The sequence below is a fragment of the Macaca fascicularis genome, chromosome 3 (genome assembly GCF_037993035.2).
Source record: "Macaca fascicularis isolate 582-1 chromosome 3, T2T-MFA8v1.1".
NCBI lineage: Eukaryota > Metazoa > Chordata > Mammalia > Primates > Cercopithecidae > Macaca > Macaca fascicularis.
In genome coordinates, this window is record NC_088377.1 from 181,584,092 (window position 1) to 181,607,163 (window position 23,072).

The 23,072-nt window shown below is 42.0% G+C and overlaps 1 protein-coding gene across 4 annotated transcripts in view; it reads left to right on the plus strand.

Moving 5' to 3' along the window:
• TBXAS1 (thromboxane A synthase 1) overlaps positions 1–23,072 on the plus strand; it is a 197,746-nt gene that overhangs the window by 73,755 nt on the left and 100,919 nt on the right. For 3 of the 4 annotated variants that reach the window (XM_005550924.5, XM_045388252.2, XM_074036135.1), the window contains exon 4: positions 8,151–8,247. The exons of the other annotated variant lie outside the window; for it this stretch is intronic. In XM_005550924.5, coding sequence (XP_005550981.2) covers positions 8,151–8,247 — 97 coding nt within the window. The remainder of the gene's footprint in view (positions 1–8,150; positions 8,248–23,072) is intronic. 4 annotated transcript variants of the gene reach the window in all.

The following is a 23,072-nucleotide window of genomic DNA, read 5'->3' on the forward strand; positions in this document are numbered from 1 at the left end:
GGCTAGTAATGTTAAACATCTTTTCATGTGTTTACTTGGCATCTGTATATCCTCTTTAGTGAAATGTCTGTTCATGTCTTTTGCCCATTTTCTATTTTATTTTATTTTATTTTTCCATAAGTTATTGGGGGTACAGGTGGTATTTGGTTACGTGAGTAAGTTCTTTAGTGGTGATTTCTGAGATTATGGTGTACCCATCACCTGAGCAGTATACACTGTACCATATTTGTGTCTTTTATCCCTCACCCCCTCCCACTATCCCCACCCTCAAGTCCCCAAAGTCCATTGTATCATTCTTATGCCTTTGGTCCTTATAGCTTAGTTCCCACATATCAGTGAGAACATATGATGTTTGGTTTCCCATTCCTGAATTACTTCACTCAGAATAATACTGTCCAGTCTCATCCAAGTCACTGCAAATGCTGTTACGTTATTCCTTTTTATGGCTGCATAGTATTCCACCATGCATATATACCACAGTTTCTTTATCCACTCGTTGATTGATGGACATTTGGGTTGGTTCCACGATTTTGCAATTGTGAGTTGTGCTGCTATGAACATGCCATGAAAGTATCTTTTTTGAATAATGACTTCTTTTCCTCTGGATAGATACCCAGTAGTGGGATTGCTGGATCAAATGGTAGTTCTACTTTTAGTTCTTTAAGGAATCTCCAAACTGTTTTCAGTAGTGGCTGTACTAGTTTACATTCCCACCACCAGGGTAGAAGTGCTCCCTGATCACCCCATCCACGCCAACATCTGCTGTTTTTATCATTATTATTATTTGATTATGGCCATTCTTGCAGGAGTAAGGTGGTATCACATTGCGGTTTTGATTTGCATTTCCCTGATCATCAGTGATGTTGAGCATTTTTTCATTTGTTTATTGGCCATTTGTGTATCTTCTTTTGAGAATTGTCTATTCAGGTCCTTAGCCCACTTTTTGATGGGATTGTTTGTTTTTTTCTTACTGATTTGTTTGAGTTCATTGTAGATTCTGGATATTAGTCCTTTGTCAGATGTATAGATTGTGAAGATTTTCTCCTACTCTGTGGGTTGTCTGTTTACTCTGTTGACTGTTCCTTTTACCGTGCAAAAGCTCTTTAGTTTAATTAGGTTCCAGCTATTTATCTTTGTTTTGTTGCATTTGCTTTCAGGTTCTTAGTCATGAAGTCCTTGCCTAACCCAACGTCTAGAAAGGTTTTTCTAATTTTATCTTCTAGAATTTTTAAAGTTTCACGTCTTAGGTTTAAGTCTTTAATCCATCTTGAGTTGATTTTTATATGAGAGATGTGGATCCAGTTTTATTCTCCTACGTGTGGCTGGCCAATTATCCCAGCACCATTTATTGAAAAGGGTGTCCTTTCCCCACTTTATGTTTTTGTCTGCTTTGTCGAAAATCAGTTGGTTGCAAGTATTTGAGTTTATTTCTGGGTTCTCTGTTCTCTTCCATTGGTCTATATGCCTATTTTTATAGCAGTATCACACTGTTTTGGTTACTATGGCCTTATAGTATAGTTTGAAATCAGGTAGTGTGATACCTCCAGATTTGTTCTTTTTGCTTAGTCTTGCTTTGGCTATGCAGGCTCTTTTTTGGTTCCATATGAATTTTAGAATTCTTTTTTCTAATTCTGTGAAGGATGATGGTGGTATTTTGATGGGGATTGCATTGAATTTGTAGATTGCTTTGGCAGTATGATCATTTTCACAATATTGATCTGACCTATCCATGAGCATGGGATGTGTTTTCATTTGTTTGTTTCATGTATGATTTCTTTCAGCAGCGTTTTGTAGTTTTCCTTGTCGAGTTCTTTCAACTCTTTGGTTAGGTATATTCCTATTTTTATTTTTTTGCAGCTACTGTAAAAGGGGTTGAGCTCTTGATTTGATTCTCCGCTTGGTTGTTGTTGGTGTACAGAAGAGCTACTGATTTGTGTACACTAATCTTGTATCTGGAAACTTTGCTGAATTATTTTATCAGTTCCAGGAGTTTTCTGGAGGAGTCCTTAGGGTTTTCAAGGTAAACGACTGTGTTGTCAGCAGTGACAGTTTGACTTCCTCTTTAATGATAGGGATGCCCTTTCTTTCTTTCTCTTGTCTGATTGTTCTGGCTAGGACTTCCAGTACTATGTTGAAGAGGAGTGGTGAGAGTGGGCATCCTTGTCTTGTTCCAGTTCCCAGAGGGAATGCTTTCAACTGTTTCCCATTCAGTACTATGTTGGCTGTGCGTTTGTTATAGATGGCCTTTATTACACTAAGGTATGTCCCTTGTGTGCCGATTTTGCTGAGAGTTTTAATCATAAGGGGATGCTGGATTTTGTGAATGCTTTTTCTGCATCTATTGAGATTATCACATGATTTTTGTTTTTAATTCTGTTTATGTGGTGTATCACATTTATTGACTTGCATAACTTTAACCAGCCCTGCATCCTTGTTATGAAACCCACTTGATCTTCATGGGTTATCTTTTTGATATGTTGTTGGATTTGGTTAGCTAGTATTTTGTTAAGGATTTTAGCATCTATGTTCATCAGGGAGATCGGTCTGTAGTTTCCTTTTCTGGTTGCATCCCTTCCTGGTTTTGGTTTTAGGGTGATGCTGGCTTCATAGAATGAGTTAGGGAGGGTTCCTTCTTTTTATATCTTGTGGAATAGTGTCAAAAGTATTGGTACCAATTCTTCTTTGAATGTCTGTAGAATTCTGTTGTGAATCCAGAGGCAAGTCCTTTGTCAGGTATGTGTTTGCAAATATTATCTCTTAGCCTGCAGCATGTCTTTTCTTCTTCTTAACAGTGTCTTTGAAAGGGCAAAAATTTTTAATTTTGATCAAGTTCAACTTTTGGATTTTTATCCTTTATGGATTATGTTTTAGTGTCAAATCTAAGAACTTTTTGCCAAGCTCTAAATTTCAAAGATTTTTTTTTACTGTTCTAAAAGTTTTATAGTTTCATATTCTGCATTTAAGTCTGTAGGCCATTTTGAGTTCATTTTTTGCATAAGGTGTGAGGTTCATATTTTGCCTATGGATGTCAATTGATCTAGCGTCTTTTTTTTTTTTTTTTTTTTTTCAGACAGAGTCTCACTCTGTCTCCCAGTCTGTAATGCAGTGGCTTGATCTTGGCTCACTGCAACCTCCACCTCCTGGGTTCAAGCAATTCTCCTGCCTCAGCCTCCCGAATAGCTGGGACTATAGGCATGTGCCACCATGCCCGGATAGTTACTTGTATTTTTAGTAGAGATGGGGTTTACCATGTTGGTCAGGATGGTCTGAAACTCCTGACCTCAAGTTATCCACCTGCCTCAGCCTCCCAAAGTGCTGGGATTACAGGCATGATCCACTATGCTAGAGTGCCCAGCCTACTCTAGCATCTTTTGTTGAAAAACCTACCCTTCCTGCACTGAATTGCTTTTGTATCTTTATCAAAATTATCAGTTGAGCATATATATGTGGGTCTACTTCTGGGTTCTATATTTTGTCCCATTGATCTATGTGTTTGTCTTTCTGCCAATACCACACAGTCTTGACGACTATAGCCAAGTCCTGGGATCTAGTAGACTGGTTCCTCCCACTTTATTCTTTTTTCAAAATTGATTTAGTTATTTGAAGTTGTTTGCCTTTCCATATAAGTTTTGGAACAAGTTTGTCTACGCCTACAAACATTCTTGCTGAGACTTTGATTGGAATTACATTAAACTGATATGCCAGTTTTGGGAGAATTGATATCTTTACATTGTGGAGTCTTCCAATCCATGAACATGATATGTTTCTCCACTTACTTAGGTCTTCTTTTATTTCTGTCATCAACATTGTAAATGGCATTGTGTTTTCATTTGGTTGACACATGTTCATTGTTAGCATATAGAAATGCTATTGATTTTGTTTTTGTTTTTGTTTTTGTATGTTGATCTGGAATCCTGCAACCTTGCTGAACTCACTTATTAGTTCTAAGATTGTTTTTAAATTTCTTAGTATTTTCTCTGTAGATATCATGTCATCTCAAAATAGGGACAATTATATTTATTCCTTTTCAGTCTATATGCTTTTCATTTATTTTTCTTGCCTTATTGCACTGGCTAGAACTTCCAATACTATGTCAAATAAGAGTAGTGAAAGAGGACTTCTTGCCTTGTTCCCCATCTTAAGGAAAAGCATTCGGTCTTTCACATGAAGTATGATGTTAGCTGTAAGGTTTTTGTAGTTGCCCTTTATCAAGTTGAGGAACTCCTCTCTATTCCTGAGAGTTTTTATCATGAACAAGTGCTGGATTTTGTCAATGCTTTCTCATGTCAACTGATATAATCACATAATTTTTTATTTTTCAGGCAATTAATATGGTGAATTACATTGATTGATTTGAAAATACTGAATCAGCCTTGGACGCCTAGAATAAATACTACTTGGTTTTGGTATATAAGTCTTTTTATACAGTGCTAGATTTGATTTGTTGAAGATTTTTGTGTTTAAGCTCATGAAGGATACTGGTCTATAGTTTTCTTGTACTATCTTTGGCTGGTTCCAGTATCAGAGTAAACCTGTCCTCATAAATTGAGTTGTGAAGTGTTCCCTCCTCTTTTATCTTCTGGAAGATATTGTAAAATTAGTGTTAATTCTTCTTGTAATATTTGGTAGAATTCTCCAGTGAAACCATCCTGGCCTGGAGATGTGTTTTTCAGGAAATTTTAAATTATGAATTCAAATAAAAAATACAAATAATTAAATTCTGAAATTTAATTAAAATTATTAACTGTTTGTGGTTGTATTTATTCAGATTGCCCACTTCATCTTGGTTGAGCTTTAGTAGTTTATGATTTTCATAGAATTGGTCAATTTCCTTCTAGTTTTTAAATATATTAGTCTAAAGTTGTTTGTAGTAGTCCCTTATCCTTTTAATAGCTGCATTATTTGTAGTGATATCCCATTTCATTCCTGATGTTGGTGTTTTTTGTCTTCTCTCTTTTATCTTTGTTAGTCTTGCTCGAGGTTTATCCATTTTATCGATATTTTTCAAAGAACCAGTTTTTTGTTCATTAATTTTTCTATGGTTTTTGTTTTCAGGTTCATAGAGTTCTGCACTTGTTTTTTAATTATTTCCTTCCCTGTGCTTGATAAGGTTCTTTGTTCTTCTTTTTCTAGTTTCTTGAGATAGGAACACAGATTATTCATTTAAGATCTTTCCTCTTTTCTAAAGTAGCATTTAGTGCTATCAATTTCTCTCTCCACATTGCTTTAGCTGCAGCCACACATTTTGATATATTGTTACCTAGGTATTACATTATATTCACCATTATAGTAGTGTATTTGTTCTCTTTTATTCCTTCTGCTCCTTGTTTCATTTTTCTTACCTTTTTGTGGATAACTTGAACATTTTTCAAAATTCCATTTTAGCTTATTATAATTTTTAAATAGTTTTTCTTAGTTCTTGTGTAAATACACATATATAATTTATCACAATCTATGAGTATGAATGCCTTATCATTTTGAGTGATATGTAGAAATCTTACTTCCATTTTGGTCCCTTTAGCCTCCTTACTTTTTAAATATAATTGTCTTAAGTATATCCCCTAAGTACATTGAGTACCACATCATATGGTAGTGTAATTTTTGCTTCAACCATCAAGTATGACTTAAGAGACTCCTGAGAAGGATAGTCTATTATTTTTATCCATTTCATTGTCCTTCTTTCCTTTCTGAAGTTCCAAACTCTCTTCTGTTATCATCTCCCTTTCCTTTCTGTTTGGAGAACATCCTTCAGCCATTCTTTAAGGGTAAATATGTTAGTGACAAAATCTCTTAGTTTTCCTTCATCAGAGAATGTCATTATTTCCACTTTTCTCCTGAAGGATACTTTCACCAAATAGATGACTTGTGATTGATAGTTATTTCCTTTCAGTACTTGAAAAATGTACCACTTCCTTCTGGCTTCCATGGTTCCTGATTTAAAAAAAAAACAAAAAACCTGCTGTCCTTTGAACTGGTGTTCCCTGCAGATAATACATTATTTCTCTCCAGTTGCTTTCACAATGTTTTTCTTTCTTTTTTAGTTTTCAGAAGTTTAACTATGTTGTATCTTGGCATGGATTTCCTTGGGTTCATCTCAGTTGAGATTCACTCAGCTTCTTGAATATGTAGGTTTATGTCTTTTGCAAAATTCAGAAATTTTCAGCTGTTATTTCTTCAAGCCAAGGTGACTTTTAAGCACATTGTATATTTGAGAAACATTGCTCTGGAGTGGGGTTGAGAGATCCAAGGACTTCTTAAATTGTATACAGAATGCTGTAAGTGTCCACAGTTTTCATTAGATTCTCAAAAGACTCCATGACCCTCACCACAAATTTTATAAAAGCATTGGTTTATGGCCTTATTGAGTTGTTTTTGGTTTTCTTGGTTAAAATCAGTAAAAACAAACAAACAAACACAAAAGCTAGGTAGTATTCTTGTCTTTCTTTGTACCACATCTGTTGAATTCCTGTTTCCCAAAGATTTTCCTGACAATTTTGGAAAATATGATGACTCAGGTAAATATTTTCCAAGTGCCTAATATGTGCCAGACAAATATTTTTATTGTTTTCCATAGTCAATGAGAAGGAGAAGAATTTAAAACAATTAATGTAATTTGGGTTTATGAAAAGTTCTTGGTAAATAAGTGCCAGAGGAAAATTGGCTGCTTTTCAGTGTGACTTTCCCCTTTAAAATCTGTTCCTTACTGCTCTGAGCTGGATACACCAGTGATCAAATTACATCCCTGAAAGTATAATTTCATACACTGAAAACATGTCATTACACAGTGGGCCGCTTGTCATCACTCTGGCTTGCTTTGCACAGTTGGTAGTCGGGCACTCATGGTTCCCCCAAGCAGGCCTGTCCCTGGCTCAACTGCTCTAGCTGATTCCTCCAGCCAGCACACCCTCACCTCCTTTGTCACCCCTTCTTCCTGGACTAACTCTTGCTCATCTTCCAGAACTCAGCTTGGGAAGCACCAACTCTGGGAAGCCTTCACTCTCTCTTCTCCAAGCATTAAGTTGGGTGTGCCTCTGAGGTCACTCATGCCTGCCAGAACATCACGCTATATGTTAATTGCCTAATTATCTCTCCTGTCAGATGGTCAGACCCTTGGAAACTGTGACTGGGTCTTGATTTGCTTTTGTGCCCCCGGTACTTTCGTAAGTATAATATGACGTGTATTTACGCACTATCTCCAGTTAGAGTTCATGCCACCAGTTAACTGGCTGAGCCTTTCGTCCATATTTTCGTCAATGTCATTAAGCATCTGTTGAGGGCTGGGCACGGCGATTCATGCCTGTAATCCCAGCACTTTGGGAGGCCGAGGTGGGTGGATGACTTGAGGTCAGGAGTTCAAGACCAGCCCAGCCAACAAGGTGAAACCCTGTGTCTACTAAAAATACAAAACTTAGCTGGGCATGGTGATGGGCACCTGTAATCCCAGCTACTCAGGAGGCTGAGGCTGGAGAATCGCTTGAACCTGGGAGGTAGAGGTTGCGGTGAGCTGAGATAGCACCACTGCAGTACAGCCTGGACAAAAGAGCAAGACTCCATCACAAAAATAAAAATAAAATATTAAAAAGTACCTGTTGAGCTCCTTTATATGTAAGTGTGGTGACCAGATATTCAGTTCTTCCCAAACAGGTTTAATCTTTCCTCACAAGCGTCTGTTTATTAGTTCACTTTAGACTTCTCCTGAGAATCAGTATAAAGGTTATTGGTCTTCTCTTGCTAGAATTCCTATCTTTCCATTTTGGGGAAATATGGATAACACCGACCTCTTCCATGTTCCTTCTTTGTCTTACTACTGGATCTTATGAACCCCTTATTATTGCATTTACATGTATAGCTCTGTCTTTCCTATTAGGCTGTAATAAGCTCCTTGGGGCAGGGAGTGTGTCTTATTCAACCCAGAGTCTCCAGGGACCAGTGGAAGGTAGCATTCCATGAGTGCTGATGGAAAGAAATTTGATGTTAGATCATCACAGCTGTATGGTTGCTTATGATCAGAACATACTTTACTTCCTGACTTCCATACCTTTACTTCCTGGTTATCTTTTATCCCTCATTCTAAGCCACTGTGAATTCTTTTTTGGAAAGGAGAAATGGGTAAATGCAACACATTTTAATGCATTTTTTATTCCTCCCAGGTACTATCTTGGTCGTCGGATGTTTATTGTTATTTCTGAGCCAGACATGATCAAGCAGGTGTTGGTTGAGAACTTCAGTAACTTTACCAACAGAATGGTACGTAGTTTTCTTTCTGCGTATAGATGGATGGAGAATCGTTCTCAGATGGAGGCATTGCATGTCAGATCCAACAGGGATGCAATCAGGCCTCTGATCAGGTTTATGTCAGTTCCACTCAAAACTAAGTTCCTCAGTGAATTCGGTTTTTCAAAAGAGATCTATGGGACTGGTACAAAAGAGTAGCATTTACATTTAAGAAATGCTTCAAGAAAGCTAAAGCTCAAGGGAAGCTGAGGCTGTTAAAAATGCTAAAACCAAGAGGGTTTTCTAAAGCTGGGTTCAAAGCTGGGGGAATCCAGAGGGCACAGGCCAAGTGACTGACGGAGAATGAGCTAGGCTAATAAATATCAGTTGGAAAGCAAAATTTTGAGGTTCTTGCACTTACATCTTTCCCAGAAAGAATAAGAGTACTAAGGCTGGAAAGGGAAGACAAGCAAATTAGGAAAGAAATTTGTCCCCAAGTAAGAGAGGAAGCTTTAAGAGGGCTCCTTTATATTAGTTCAAGTTTCCAGCCTACATGCATGTACATATCCCTTTGTTTTTGGAAAGTAAATGTCCTACTATTTATCTTTGATGAGAAATCCCAAAGGATAGAAGAAGTGACGGAAAATGGCAGCGATCAGGCCAGGCACGGTGGCTCATACCTGTAGTCCCCACACTTTGGGAAGCCAAGGTGAGTGGATTGCTTGGATTCAGGAGTTTGAGACCAGCCTGGCCCACTTGATGAAACCCTGTCTCTAGAAAATTACAAAAATTAGCCGGGTGTGGTGGCACACATCTGTAGTCCCAGCTACTTGGGAGGCTGAGACGTGAGAATTGCTTGAATGCTTGAATCTGAGAGGCTGGGAGTGGGAGGCTCTGGTGAACTGAGATCGCACCACTGCACTCCAGCCTGGGTGACAGAGACCCTGTCTCAAAAAACTTAAATAAATAAATAAATGAAATAAAGAATGAAAAAATGATGGGTATCAGTGCTATCCATTTTCCAAAAATAAGGAGATAGGCATTCTAGCAGAGAAGACCTGTAAACTTTATGTTGATTCTTGGAAAAAGTCTAAAGTGAATTAATAAACATGTTTGTGAGAATTCAGAGAATCACCATGCCAGCCATTTTTGGGGGTCCCATTAGACCTCACTTTTCATTTTTTTAGGGAAGTAAGTAATGTATTCATTCTTTTGTTGATTATTGGGCAAAGTTTTGCATACCTGCCATATGCCAGGCACTGTGTAGGTGCCGACTGTAAAGAGACAGTGTCCCTCGAGGAACTCTCGCTTTAGTGAGGGAGGCAGACAAGGAAGGGGACCAGCACAATGCAGTGTGGTGAGTGCTCCTGAGGTGGGGAGCCCAGGCCACCAGGATGCGGACAGAGGAAAGCTTATTGGGTGGGAGGCATTTGGGGCTGAGTCTTAAAGAAATTAGAGAGAGTCCCCTTTCCTGTGTTCCGAACTAGGTGAGCCATCCAGAGTGTGTCCTTGTCATCACAAGAACTTATGAGATGGGTACAGTTATAATCTCTATTTTATAGACAAAGAAACTAAGGTTCAGAGAGGCTAAATGATCAACCCTGGTAACATGGCTTACCACGAGGAAGAGCAGGGATTCACGTGCCATCTCTCAACTTAAGTCTAGAGCTCTTTTTACTGCCACAGCTGTCACAGCTGCCTTAGTGACATTTCTGGATGTCAAGGTTGAATGGAGTAATTGGCCACTCACCCAAAATATGCTCATCTTCTTCCAGCCCCAGAGCATCATGCCCAACTCCAGACATCATGTGACCTCTAGAGGGATGTGGCCTGCAGGGGGGTGGCTGGCCTGCTACCTCCATCCTTCAGGATGGCTGAAGGAATTGCAGAAGTTTAACTGCTTCTCTGCTGCCTCTAGATTCTCTTTCCCAAACACTGCGTTGCTATCTCCTTGCTCAAAGTCCCCTGAAAGCCGTCTGTCAAGAAACCGATTCTGATGATTCAATGCAGCTGTAGCTATAGCTTGTTGCTCCATCAGCCTCAGCAAGGAGTGCTGAGTAAAGAAGTTGGAGAAGACAGTAAGTCAAAGTGCATGGACCACCAAGCTACATTCTAGCAAGCAGCAAAGGCACTCACAGGAGCCTGCCATAGCGCTTGAGACTGTCCGAGCCCCTAAGCCATGAGATGGCACTTGTCAACCGGTGTCTCCATATTTCCTCCCATGACACCAGGACATGTGACCCTGAGAGCTGACCTAGAAGAGGTCAATGATTTCACATGCTAGGGGCAGACATACTTAATGCACATGTTCAAGCAGGGGGGACTCAATAACATTGACCTCAACTTTGGTCAATTTCTCCTCCAAGCCATTTGTCTGCCGTTCCTAATTTCTTTCACCATCCCCTCACCCACCCCTCCACCCAGACTAGGTCCAGGGCCCCAAACTCCAGAGTATAGTTCCAGTTTTCTTCCTCTTCCACTCAGCACAGGATTAAGCCTTCAGGACTAAGTCCAAGTTCCCCAGACAATTAAGGGCCCTTGTGACTTAGATCCATTGTGTGAGGTGCTTGGGGCTAAGTCTTAAAGAAATTAGAGAGTCCCCTTCCCTGTGTTCTGAACTAGGTGAGCCATCCAGAGTGTGTCCTTGTCATCACAAGAACTTATGAGATGGGTACAAGTATCATCTCTATTTTATAGACAAAGAAACTAAGGTTCAGAGAGGCTAAATGATCAACCCTGATAACATGGCTTAACACTGTCTCTCACTGCTCCCCAATACAAATCGTCACTCCAGCCTCTCCCTGCTCACCCTCACCTGCTCTGGAGGGGCCTGAACCTTTGCCTTGCTCATGCTGACACTGCCCCAGAATTGAAGGCAGTGTAACAGTGGGGCTCATATTGATTATGACGTGAACTTGAGCACATTCCTTTTTTTTCGGGGGGACAGGGTCTTGCTCTGTCACCCAGGCTGGAGTGCAGTGGTGTGATCAGAGCTCACTGCAGCCTCAAACTCCTGGGCCCAAGTGATCCTCCCATCTCAGCCTCCTAGGTAGCTGGGACTGCATATGTGTACCACCATGCCTGGCTAATTTTTTAAAAAAAATATTTGGCAGAGATGGGGTCTTACTATGTCGCCAAGGCTAGTCTCAAGCTCCTGGCCTCAGGTGATCCTCTCACCTTGGCCTACCAAAGTGTTGGGATTATAGTCCTGAGCCACTGTACCTGGCCACATTTCTTAACTTAAAAAAGAGCCAGGGCAGCTCTTTTTAAAAATATCTGTGGAAAGTGGAGCTGAATCAACATGACTCAGCAGAAATGGTCACAACCAGTGGCAGAACTTCTTATTCTTGGCCTCCTCTCAAGGCCTGGAGTTGGGGGATATGGTCCACCTTACTGTGCTGTCGGAAAGCCAGATGGGATCATGCATATAACCTCTCCCTCTACACAGTACTTGGCAGGTGACACATTAGTGCTTCTCACAAGAAAACCCTCCACCTCTTCCACACCCATCCAAACTCTTGCTGTTCTTCACGACACTCCTCAGATTCTGCCTCCTCCAGGAAGCCTTTCCTGCCTCCATCCACACGCACTTTTCCCCTTCCCTGAACTCTGGCAGCACTCACCACGTGCATCACTCATTGTCACAGTTGATCCCTTTGTGCCTTCTACTATTTATAGTAAAGGAGGATATGGCTTTCAGTCTAGCTTCATTATTAGCTCTTTAAGGCCAAGAACTGTATCTTGTACTTCTTTTTTATACCCCATGACATAAACACATATTGACTCTTCAGCATCCAATATATTCTTGTCCCAACTGAATGGAATTTCCATCAACTTGACATTCCTCCCAGAAGAATGCGGCATTACTTGAACCTGGAGTTGCAATGCAGTCTTCTTCGTCTTGGTCATTCACAAACACGTAAAAAGACCCATCGCAGATGAGCTCTCCAGGAAACCCCAGTGTTTATAGTTTTCCATCTGGGAATGCATCCACTTATGTGTAGCTTTGCTTATGGTCTTTAAGCCAATTCCATATCGATGGTAAAACAACCCTTAGTGACTCAATTTTTTTAAAAACAGTCTTTAAAGTGGGATTTTCTCACAGGTTTTTGAAAGTCAAATTAAATTGGGTTCTGTGGTTCCCTCTTATCCATATGCTTATTTATCTGCTCAAAGAACTCAAGGAGATTAGTGAGACGTGATTTCTCCTTACTGACACCACGTTGCCTTCCCTCTAATAGGCCATGTTTACTTAAGCATTCAGCGATTCAGCTTTATTATACATTCACTCGGTAAACATTAAATGCTTACTCCATGCAAGCTGCTACCAAACGGTCCCCTGTGATACAGAAAATACCTCGGCATATTAGTTTGATAAATTAAGTGAAAAGGAACTTAAATAATGCATGCTCTCATTCTCCAACAGGGAGAGCCCATCTCTGCTCACAGATTCAGGCTTGAGTTACGTGAGTTTTGTCCCTGGACAGCCTGGTGGAGAAGGGCTCTGATTTGGGAAACTGGATTTAGCTCTGAAATTTGACATGAGCTGTAAGCATCCCATGAGGGATCCATAGAGCGTATTCGCTGGAGGTGGGGGTGATGCAACAGGGAGCTCCCTGACATACATCAACACTGAACAAATGTGTGAATTCAAATATCATCCTGTGAAATATTCTTTTCCAAACTCCAGAACACTGGCTGGAGCAGACTATGGGTTGGATCCAGAGCAGCAATTCTTAACGTCATGCTTTCTCATTCACCATTTTTGGGGCACTGGAGTCTGTGCAATGTTGCTTCATCTTGCTGATTTTCCATGTGGGCCTTGTAGGTCTCTATCAATGTCCTCAGTGCTTCCTGAAACTGCTCTGTGATGGTGCAGCCACAGCTTATCAAACCCAAATCAGTCTTCTTGGCATTTATAGAAGCTCAGTCATCCTGGTACGTCAGGACTTGGATGTTTTTATTTAGACATTTTCAGTGAGCTCTTCTTTGCTGTCAGGTACAGTACCTAATGAAGATAGCGCAGCTCTTTTTCAAATATCTGTGGAAAGTGGAGCTGAGTCCAGATGACTCAGCAGAAATGGTCACAATCAGAGGCAGAACTTCTTGTTCTTGGCCTCCTATCAAGGCCTAGAGTTCGGGAGCTGTGGGAAGGGTGATAAGAGGTAGGCCAGTCTTTGGCCCATGTTAGCTTGGTCTGGTCAGATGGGCATGTCAGGGATGTGTCAAAACACTAAGCCTACTGCCTTGGAGATGTGGGTTCTGGTCTGGAGTGGCAGCATGGAGTGCCATCCCTCAGGTCCTCATGAGTAGCACAGAGGTCACCTCTCCAAGCACAGGTTGAGCCAGACCATTGACACACAAGAGGCACATCCGAAGCCATGCGATGGACGTGGTGGGCGGTTTTATCCAGAATCATCAACACCCAGCACCCTGGCTGCCCCAGGTTCAGCCTCTCAGGGGCTGCTTCACTCGCTCTCCACACAGCTGTGAACATTGCAGGATGAGTCACTGTGAAACCACAAACTCCTTAGCACTGGTGAAGATAACTAAAGTTATAGGCAAATTAGTCACTGGAAACCTTCCTGTCCTCTGTATCTGCAGAAGCCTCCTATTCAAGGAAGAAAAGAGCATGTTGGCTCATTGTAGAGCTAATTGGCAAGGAAAGCTCAGTTCAGGGATACAGGTGGGTCAGACCCCCTTGTGTGGGGGCCACAGGGACCCGCCTGCTGGCACCCATTGCGGAGAGAGGGGGCCTCGGCAGACTTGCCATAAAACTGCTCCCCTTGAACTCGTTCCTACACTTGTAACCAGTACTTCTCCACTGACAGTTTTTGAAAACCGTTCACCTGGAGTTCCTGGTTCTCTTTCTTTTAAATCAAACATTGAGTAAATGAAGACACTCAGATGTTCAAACATGTGCAGCACGATTTAAGTTGTGAGAGTGGTTGCCATGCATGACCTAGGGAAGCTCTTATGGCTTCAGTCAAACCTTGCCAACTTTTTTTAGCTGTGCACTTCTTGAGAAAGGTCCATTCACATTACAGGTCTACAGCTCTGAGCAAGGCAGAAGTTCTTCCTGCAAGCACAAACAGACTGCAGAGGGCAGTGAAACCAGAAACACAGGTGTGCAACCTCATTTGCCTGCCCTCCTCTCTATTTTGAGGCCTTTTTGTTTTATGTGACCTCCCTCTCCTTCTCTCTCCCAATCTCCTTATAACACCCACTTTCTTCTTTTAACGTCCCCCTCTTCTAAGCCATAGCCCAGCAGTATGGCGAAAAGTCTTTGCTGTGCATAGGAAACCCTCCAGTCTGAACTGGAAGCTTCTTGTGGCAGGATGGGCTGCCCATTGGAATTCCCAGGTGACAGCCGCCATGGGATGCCTGTTCCCCGCAGGTCTCCCATTTCACCTGCTTTTCTAATGTCTGGACATGGGTAAGTCCTGGAAAAGCCAGATCCAGGGCATTACATTTAATCAGTACAACACACTGAGCTTCATTTCCAACATGGTAGCTAAGTTTTAATTCTAACATCTTTAAAAGTACTGAGTGTCTTGTGATGCCTTGGGAACGCAGGAATAGCATTAAGTGGTATTGATTCTCAATGCTCAAATGTACTTCTCTCTGCCTTGCAGAGTTTTTTCTAAAATTTCAAGACCTTGTTGAAAATGATTTTATATTTTGTGTCTTACTAGACTCTTGGTTCAGCAGGAAGCTATCTTTATATATTCTTTTTAACAAAAAGAAATTAGTAAAAGCTTGCTCTGATATTTATGCCATCTTGCCCTAACTTTTGTGATGGCAGAAGTAGAAATAAGTGTGTAAACCAGGATATTAATATCTACAATTTAGGCATGAGAATAGAGAAATAAACCATAAAATCAATTCTTGTCTCTCAATGAATATATTCCAGAACATTCCATGGAAGTCAAGTCACTGAGTCCTGATTCTCCCTGTCTTTCTCTGCCCCAGTCTCCTTCTTATGACATTCCCTTTCTTCTTCCCATTTCCCCTCTTCTAAGCAATAGCCCAGTAGTATAGTGAAATGTCTTTGATTTTAGTTTAAAGAAATGAAATCAGATTCCGGATTTACTACCTCTTGTTAGTTGAGTGGCCTTCAGACAATCCTTTAACCTCCTGATTCTCAGTTTCCTCCTGTGTAAAATACGTTAGACTAGCTAATCCCTAAGGTCTGTTTGATGCCCAGTTCATGTGACCGTTGGCAGCCACAGGGAGCCACGGAGTCCCACCAGCGTCCCACAGAGCCACTTGGAGTTTCAGGTACAGGGAACAAGCTCCCTCTTAGGCCCCCTCAGGAAAATTTCTTCTTGCAGCCAAGCATGTCAAGTGCGATATCAGGAACACCCTTGTCCTTGTTGAACGCTGCTTCTGGCCAGAAACTCTGCTGAGATCTGTTGGAGAGTTTCCTCCAAAGATAAGAGTTAACAAGCCCCCAGATTCCCTTCCCCGCTCAGGAGGGGCCCTCGCTGCCGGCTGTCGGGCTGATAGAAGCACAGTCCCAAGCGCCTGGCTTCCTCCCCCTCCCCAGTGGATAAAATGCTGGAACTCTGTCAGGCAGGACTGCCATAATTAGAAGAGGCCCCTTTCCAGTAACTGAAGCTGACTAGGCAGGTAGAGCCCAAATTTGTTTTTAGCCACCGCATGCCCCTGAGTTGACCCCTCGAGTGGTAGACACATCTCACAACCTCACCTGGAGGCCGTTCTCTCAGGCCAGTCACACTCTCCTGCAGAGAGAGGGAAGAGGATGTCATCTCTATGACCACCTTCTACCGGCAGAGGGAATGAATGAAAACCGACATGTAGAATAGTAAGACCACTACTGTTTTCATTTTCGGTATTTTTTTTTATATTTTAGTTTTTTTACATTCTATTTTTAGTGAAAGGAACACCTTTACTGTTTCAAACCACCAAAATATAAACCCTATTTGGTTCAAATCTTTGTACAGCCAGATAGCGATAGACATAAATTGAAAATAGCCTCAAGTATAGAATTTGGGTTTATCCAAGTGACAGAATTCTTGAGTCTCAGTTGATTATAATATAATGAGGGGGCAGTACCAGGTCTTTCATGTCTCCAGGTGAGAAGGGGACAAGTTGCACAGCGGCTGTCCTCATCCGTGCCTGGTTGTGTGAGAATTAGAAACAATGTTTGTAACAGTGGTACCTAGTCTTTGTGACCGTGGTCCTCTTTTCGATATGAATATTTTTGCAGCCTAGTTGGCGTAAACAAGTTGACTCTCTCTACTCGCATTATAAGCACTGAGGTATAACACTATATCTTGGAGTCCTTGGAAGCACCTCATCCTATTCAGCTGGCCCCTCAGCCCGCGTGACTGTTTCAGAACTGTTGATCATCTCTCAAGGCATCCCAGAGATCATTTAGATTTTGAGTCCATGTTCTTGCATGTTCCAGAACACAAGAAAACATTTTTGGCTATAGCTTCATATTGTCATGCCTTTCATCCCTTTCTCCTGATAATACATGAACTCGGTAACAGCAGAAATGCATTCCATGTATTTGCAACACTCTGGAAGGAGCCAGTGGTTCTTGTGTGGCTTTACCAGGCCAGTTGAGAATCACTGGGCTGGCCCACGAGAAAACTTCAGTTTTCTCTGCTGCTGTCTTCAAGCATCCATGGAATGCCGAGGTGTCAATAACCTGCTCCTCAGGGCAGGGTTTCCTAATTGCTGGAGAATGACCTAAGAGTTGATGAAACAATGTGAAAAGGACTGTGTTTGCTGTAAGATGGACAAGTATTGGTGATAGGCCACCCCATTCCCACCCTCCATTCTTTGTCTTGATTGTTCCAGTGCCAGTACAGCACCTGGCACACAGTAGTCACTCCATATTCACAGCATAATCGCAGACACCACTCAGAGCCGAGCATGCACAGCCCTAAACATAAAGTGCAGCAAACCCAGCTCAAGATCGTTGAAAATAGCAGCCATTCATCTCCTGCTGTGGGATTGCCAGGGAGGGCCAGAGACTGTGGTCTTGACACATTCTGTGCGGAGTTCATCCACATCTTCCTAAATGCCCAAGGCATGGCTAGTTGGTGCAGAGCAAGTGAAGACAACGAGGGGCCCCTCTGCTGGGTTTTCTGTCCCCCTCTGGCTGCCAGCACTAATCCACCCTTTGAAGAGAGGCAGCAGGGGCAAAGTTCAACCACACCTTCCTCTCTTACCTGTTATCACCCCTCTAATGACGTCTCACTCTCTCTGCTCACCTTCTCCTTCCTGCCTCTTTTAGGAGGTGGGAAACAAAGGGCCCATAGGCCCTGAAAGGGGCCACCCTTTGAAGGAGGACACATGACCACATGTGTCTCCTTTGACATCCTAATGGGATCCATGTTAAAAAAGGAAGTTTTTAACCTGGTCTCAGAGGACACTTGCAAGAGATGTCGAGGAAGGCAGTGTGATCATCCCGAGTCAAGCAGCCTAACATGAGCCTGTGAGAGAGAAACAGCAATCCACCCACAACATGTGGTCATCAAAGGGCAGCAACCCCAGTCACCTGCTTGAGATTAAAAACCCAAATTAAAACAGGGTCAAAGGATTCCTGCCAGCTCTTAACACCTCTCTTAAAATGTGGCCACTGTCTGAAAATCATCGTTTAGCTGATGAGGTCTAACTTCATTACGCATCACAGTAGGACACTCCTTCCTGAGGCCGGACACTGCTCCCATGAGCGCAGTAGGACAGACCTCCTCTGTTCCTGACAGTGATAGCCCAATACAGCCCGACAAGCGAGTGCTCAATGAAGGTTCCCAGATCTTTTGAACGTGACTTTTTGCAGGTCAGGTTGCTTCCATCACATGCACTAAACAACTAAATTTTAAACCTAAATATGAAGCCTTATAATTAAATCTGTTGATTTTCATCTTGTTGGTGTTCATCCAGCATTCAAGTCTGTCCAAATTAAATGATTATTATCCCTTAGTATTTTTTACATTGAAGTAACTTCCACACACAAATCTTGAGTGTAAAGCTCAGTGTATTATTGTCTATGTATTTCCCTATGTGACCACCACCCAGATCAAGATACAAACATTTCCAGCACTCCAGAGAGTTCTCTCATGTCTCTTCTCAGTCAACCCATCTCTACCATCCAGAGAAAACCACTCGTCTGACATCGATTTGTATAGAGTTCTCTTTTCCTGCTGTTGAACTTCACATAAATGTAAACTTGCAGTATGCGTCCTTTTGTTCTGGCATCTTTTGCTCAACATAGTGTCTGTAAGAGTCATCCACGCCATGTATTAAGATTAATATAGCCAGGTGTGGTGGCTCAGTCTTGTAATCTCGTACCTTGGGAGGCTGAGGCAGGAAGATTGCTTGAGCCCAGGAATTCAAGACCGGCCTGGGCAACAAAGTGAGACCCCTGTCGCTATAAAAAAAAAAATTTAAAAATTAGCCAAGCGCTGTGGTGTGTGCCTGTAGTCCCAGGTAATCAGGAGACTGAGGGAAGAGAATGCCTTGATCCCAGGAATTTGAGGCTATAGTGAGCTATGATCGTGCCATTGCACTGCAGCCTGGGGACAGAGCAAGACCGTGAACATAGTTTGCATTTTTCATTGCTATGTAGCATTCCAATGTATAGAAACACCACAATCTATTCCTCTGACAGTAAACATTTAGGTTTCCAGTTTTTTGCTATTATGAATTAGGTTAATATATCAACAGGCATTTATGAAAACTTGAAAACTTAGGAGTGGCATTGCTAACCCATGAGAGTAGGTGTGTGGTGGATTTTTGTACGTACTGCCAAACAGTTTTCCAAAGTGGTTGAGCCAATTTATACTCCCATAAAGTGGAGCTCTAGTTGTTCCAATCTTAGCCAGCACTTTCATCTTGCCATTATTTTTCATCGTAACTATTCCAGGGGCTGGATAGTAGTGGTATCTCACTGCAGTTTTAATTTGTATTTATCTGATGACCACGACATTGAGAACTTTTTCTTTTTCTTTTTTTTTTTTTTTAAGATGGAGTTTCACTTTTGCTGCCCAGGCTGGAGTGCAATGGTGCAATCTCGGCTCACCACAACCACCACCTCCTGGGTTCAAGCAATTCTCCTGCCTCAGCCTCCGAGTAGCTGGGATTACAGACATGCACCACCATGCCTGGCTAATTTTTGTATTTTTAGTAGAGATGGAGTTTCTCCATGTTGGTCAGGTTGGTCTCGATCTCCCGACCTCAGGTGATCTGCCCGCCTTGGCCTCCCAAAGTGCTGGGATGACAGGCGTGAGCCACCACACCCGGCTGAGAACTTTTTCATTTGCTCTCTGGCCATTTGAATAGTCTCCTTTACAATGTGCCTGTTGAGTCTTTGCCCCTCCCCCACTGTTATTTTAAGGTGTTTGACTTTTTCTGATTGACTTGTTGCTCTTTGTGTGTTCTGCCCTGAGTCTTTTGTCAGATAAACGTGTTGTGAATATCTTCTCCCAGTCCATGGTTTGTGTGTTATATTTCTTAATAATAACCTTTGATAATAAAGTCCAATTTATCAAAATCTTCTTCTGTGGTATTGCTTTTGGTATGCTCTTTAAGAACTCTTGCCTTATATACAAGGTCACAAAGATATTCTCTTGGAAGCATCATGGTTCTACCTTTCACTATTGGGACTATGATCTATCTCCAGTTAACTTTTGTGTATAGAGTAAGGTATGGATCAAGGCTCATTTTTTTTTCTCTCTATTGATATCCAATTGCCCCAGTACCATTGTTGAAAAGACCACCCATTCCCCCCTGAATTGAACAGCACCTGTGTCATAAATCAAGACATCGTATGTGTGAGTCTACTTCTGGACTCTAGTCCAGTTCGTTGGTCTTTTTGTTTATCCTTGCACCAATATCACGATATCACACTCTCTTAAATAGTACGGCTCTGTCATCGATCTTGAAAGATGGCAGTGTGGCCAGGCACTATGGCTAATGCCTATAATTTTTGGGAGGCCAAGGTGGGGGAATTGTTTGAGGCCAGGAGTTTGAGATCAGCCTGGGTAACATACCTGTCTCTACTAAAAAAAAAAAAAAATGGTTCTAATTAGCCAGGCATGGTGGTGCACACCTGTAGTCCCAGCTACTCAGAAGGCTGAGGTGAGAAAATTGCTTAAGCCCAGGAGGTGTAGGTTGCAGCGAGCCATGATTCTGCCACTGCACTTCAGCTTGAGCAACAGAGTGAGACTCTGTCCGAGAGAGAGACAGAGACAGAGAGACAAAGAGAGAGAGACAGAGAGAGAGAGAGAGATAGCAGTGTAAATTCTCGTGGTTATTCTAGTTCTTTTGGTTCCATATATATGTTTACAGGAATCAGCTTGTCAATTTTTTACATTTTTTTAACTTTTAATTTTTATGAGTATGTAGTAGGTGTATACATTTATGGGGTATACGAAATATTTTGATACAAGCATGCAATGTGTAATAATCACATCAGGGTAAATGGGGTGTCCATCATCTCAAGCATTTTTCCTTTCTTTGTGTTACAAACAATCCAATTATAATCTTTTATTTTCTTGCCCTGTCTTATGATGCTGATCTTTTTTTTTTTTTTTTTTTTTTCAGATTTCAAGATTATGCATTTGGGCCCCCCTTTTTCTTCTGTTCTGGCTAATACTTTACTTGTATCATTTATGAGTCCCCACCAGTCTTCAGTCCTTAATCTTATTTCAAAAACTGTGGACATGGGAGGCTCAGAGAGGTCATAACACACAGCTGGTCAGTTGTTTCCTGGGCTACATACCTTGTACTGAGTGTCCTTACATAAACATGTTCCTTTTAAAGTTCTTAGGCATTCATAGTAACTATAGAACAGAAATATTGTTTTAACTTGTTGCCCTACATTGGTAACCTGATGTGTACACTGAGAACAGTCTTCCATGTGGGGAAAATCAGTGGAAGTATTTACAAGTCCAAATTATGAGAAAAATGAGTCCCATGATGATTCTTCTCATGCTTCGGCCGTGCATAGACCAGTCAGCTTCCAGGTGTGACTGGAGCAGGGCTTGTCGTCCTCCTCAGAGTCACTTGCAGGGGTTGTCCGGGCTCAGTTTTGCCTCCCAGGTTTCATCGGCTGCAGGTTTCACACGCTGTGGTGGATCCAGGCTGGGATTCCTTCTACCTTTATAGCTGTGGGGGTGGTCAGGATGACGGTCTGAGGTCCTTTCCACCATGGCTGCAAAGGGACTATGTTCCAGTCCTTGATCCACTCGAGATCACCTGGAAGATGGTCTGGTCTTCCTCCAGAAGCTTAGAGAAATCACTGCTTCCAAGACGAATTTTAACACTGGGTCTTTCCTTTTTCTCATTTTTGTAAAGTTGGTGAAGATTGGGCCCATCTCATGGGTGTAGAGAGCTCTCCCAGGAAACCTTTTTGTTGTTATTTTTGTTGACTGATTGAGTCTAATTGTCAGAGGCATTTGAACCAGAGCCAGCCCCATTTTGAATAGGGGCTGAGTGAAATAAGGCTGAGACCTACTAGGCTGCATTCCCAGGAGGTTTAGGCATTCTTAGTCACAGGATGAGATAGGAGGTCGGCACAAGATATGGGTCACAAAGACTTTGCTGATATAACAGGTTTTGGTAAAGAAGTTGCCAAAACCGGCCGGGAGCGGTGGCTCAAGCCTGTAATCCCAGCACTTTGGGAGGCCGAGGTGGGTGGATCACGAGGTCAGGAGATCGAGACTATCCTGGCCAACATGGTGAAACCCCGTCTCTACTAAAAATACAAAAAACTAGCCGGGCGAGGTGGCGGGCGCCTGTAGTCCCAGCTACTTGGGAGGCTGAGGTGGGAGAATGGCGTGAACCCGGGAGGCGGAGCTTGCAGTGAGCTGAGATCCGGCCACTGCACTCCAGCCTGGGAGACACAGCGAGACTCCGTCTCAAAAAAAAAAAAAAAAAAAAAAAAAAAAGTTGCCAAAACCAACAGTTCTCGGAATTGTCCACCTTTTTGCTGAAAAACTCATGAATAACCCAACCCTTACTTAGCATATAATCAAGAAATAACTATAAGTATACTCAATCAAGCAGCTCATGCTGCTGCTTTGCCCAGGCAGTAGCCATTCTTTTGTTTCTTGACTTCCCTGACAAACTTGCTTTCACTTTATGGATTCTCCTCGAATTCTTTCTTGTGCACGATCCAAGAACCCTCTCTTGGGGTCTGGATTGGGACCCGTTTCCTGTAACATAATTAGCATCTCCAACCAGAACAGGAAAGAAGATAAAACCCAACCTGTTTCTTCTACTTAGTTGGTTTGGTTAGAAAAAGAAAGTCAATTTCTGTAATTGTGTGTTTGAAAGGCTGGTTCCAATAATTAGAATTTTTAAAATGTTTATATCGATTTCATCTTAGTCATTGTTAAGGTATAATTTTCAGCCGGGCGCGGTGGCTCACGCCTGTAATCCCAGCACTTTGGGAGGCCGAGGCGGGCGGATCACAAGGTCAGGAGATCGAGACCACGGTGAAACCCCGTCTCTACTAAAAATACAAAAAATTAGCCGGGCGCGGTTGTGGGCGCCTGTAGTCCCAGCTACTCGGGAGGCTGAGGCAGGAGAATGGCGTGAACCCGGGAGGCGGAGCTTGCAGTGAGCCGAGATCGCGCCACTGCACTCCAGCCTGGGCCACAGAGCCAGACTCCGTCTCAAAAAAAAAAAAAAGGTATAATTTTCAGAAAGGTAAAATCATGACTCTTAATGCAGACACAAACTGAAAATATGTCAAAGATTTAGTTAACTCATTAATTATAAGGGCACATGTAAAATGTGGTAATTAATAAGATATTATAAGCATTAGAGAAACTAGTTCTAGATTGGCAATTTTATACATTGCTGGTACAGGTGTG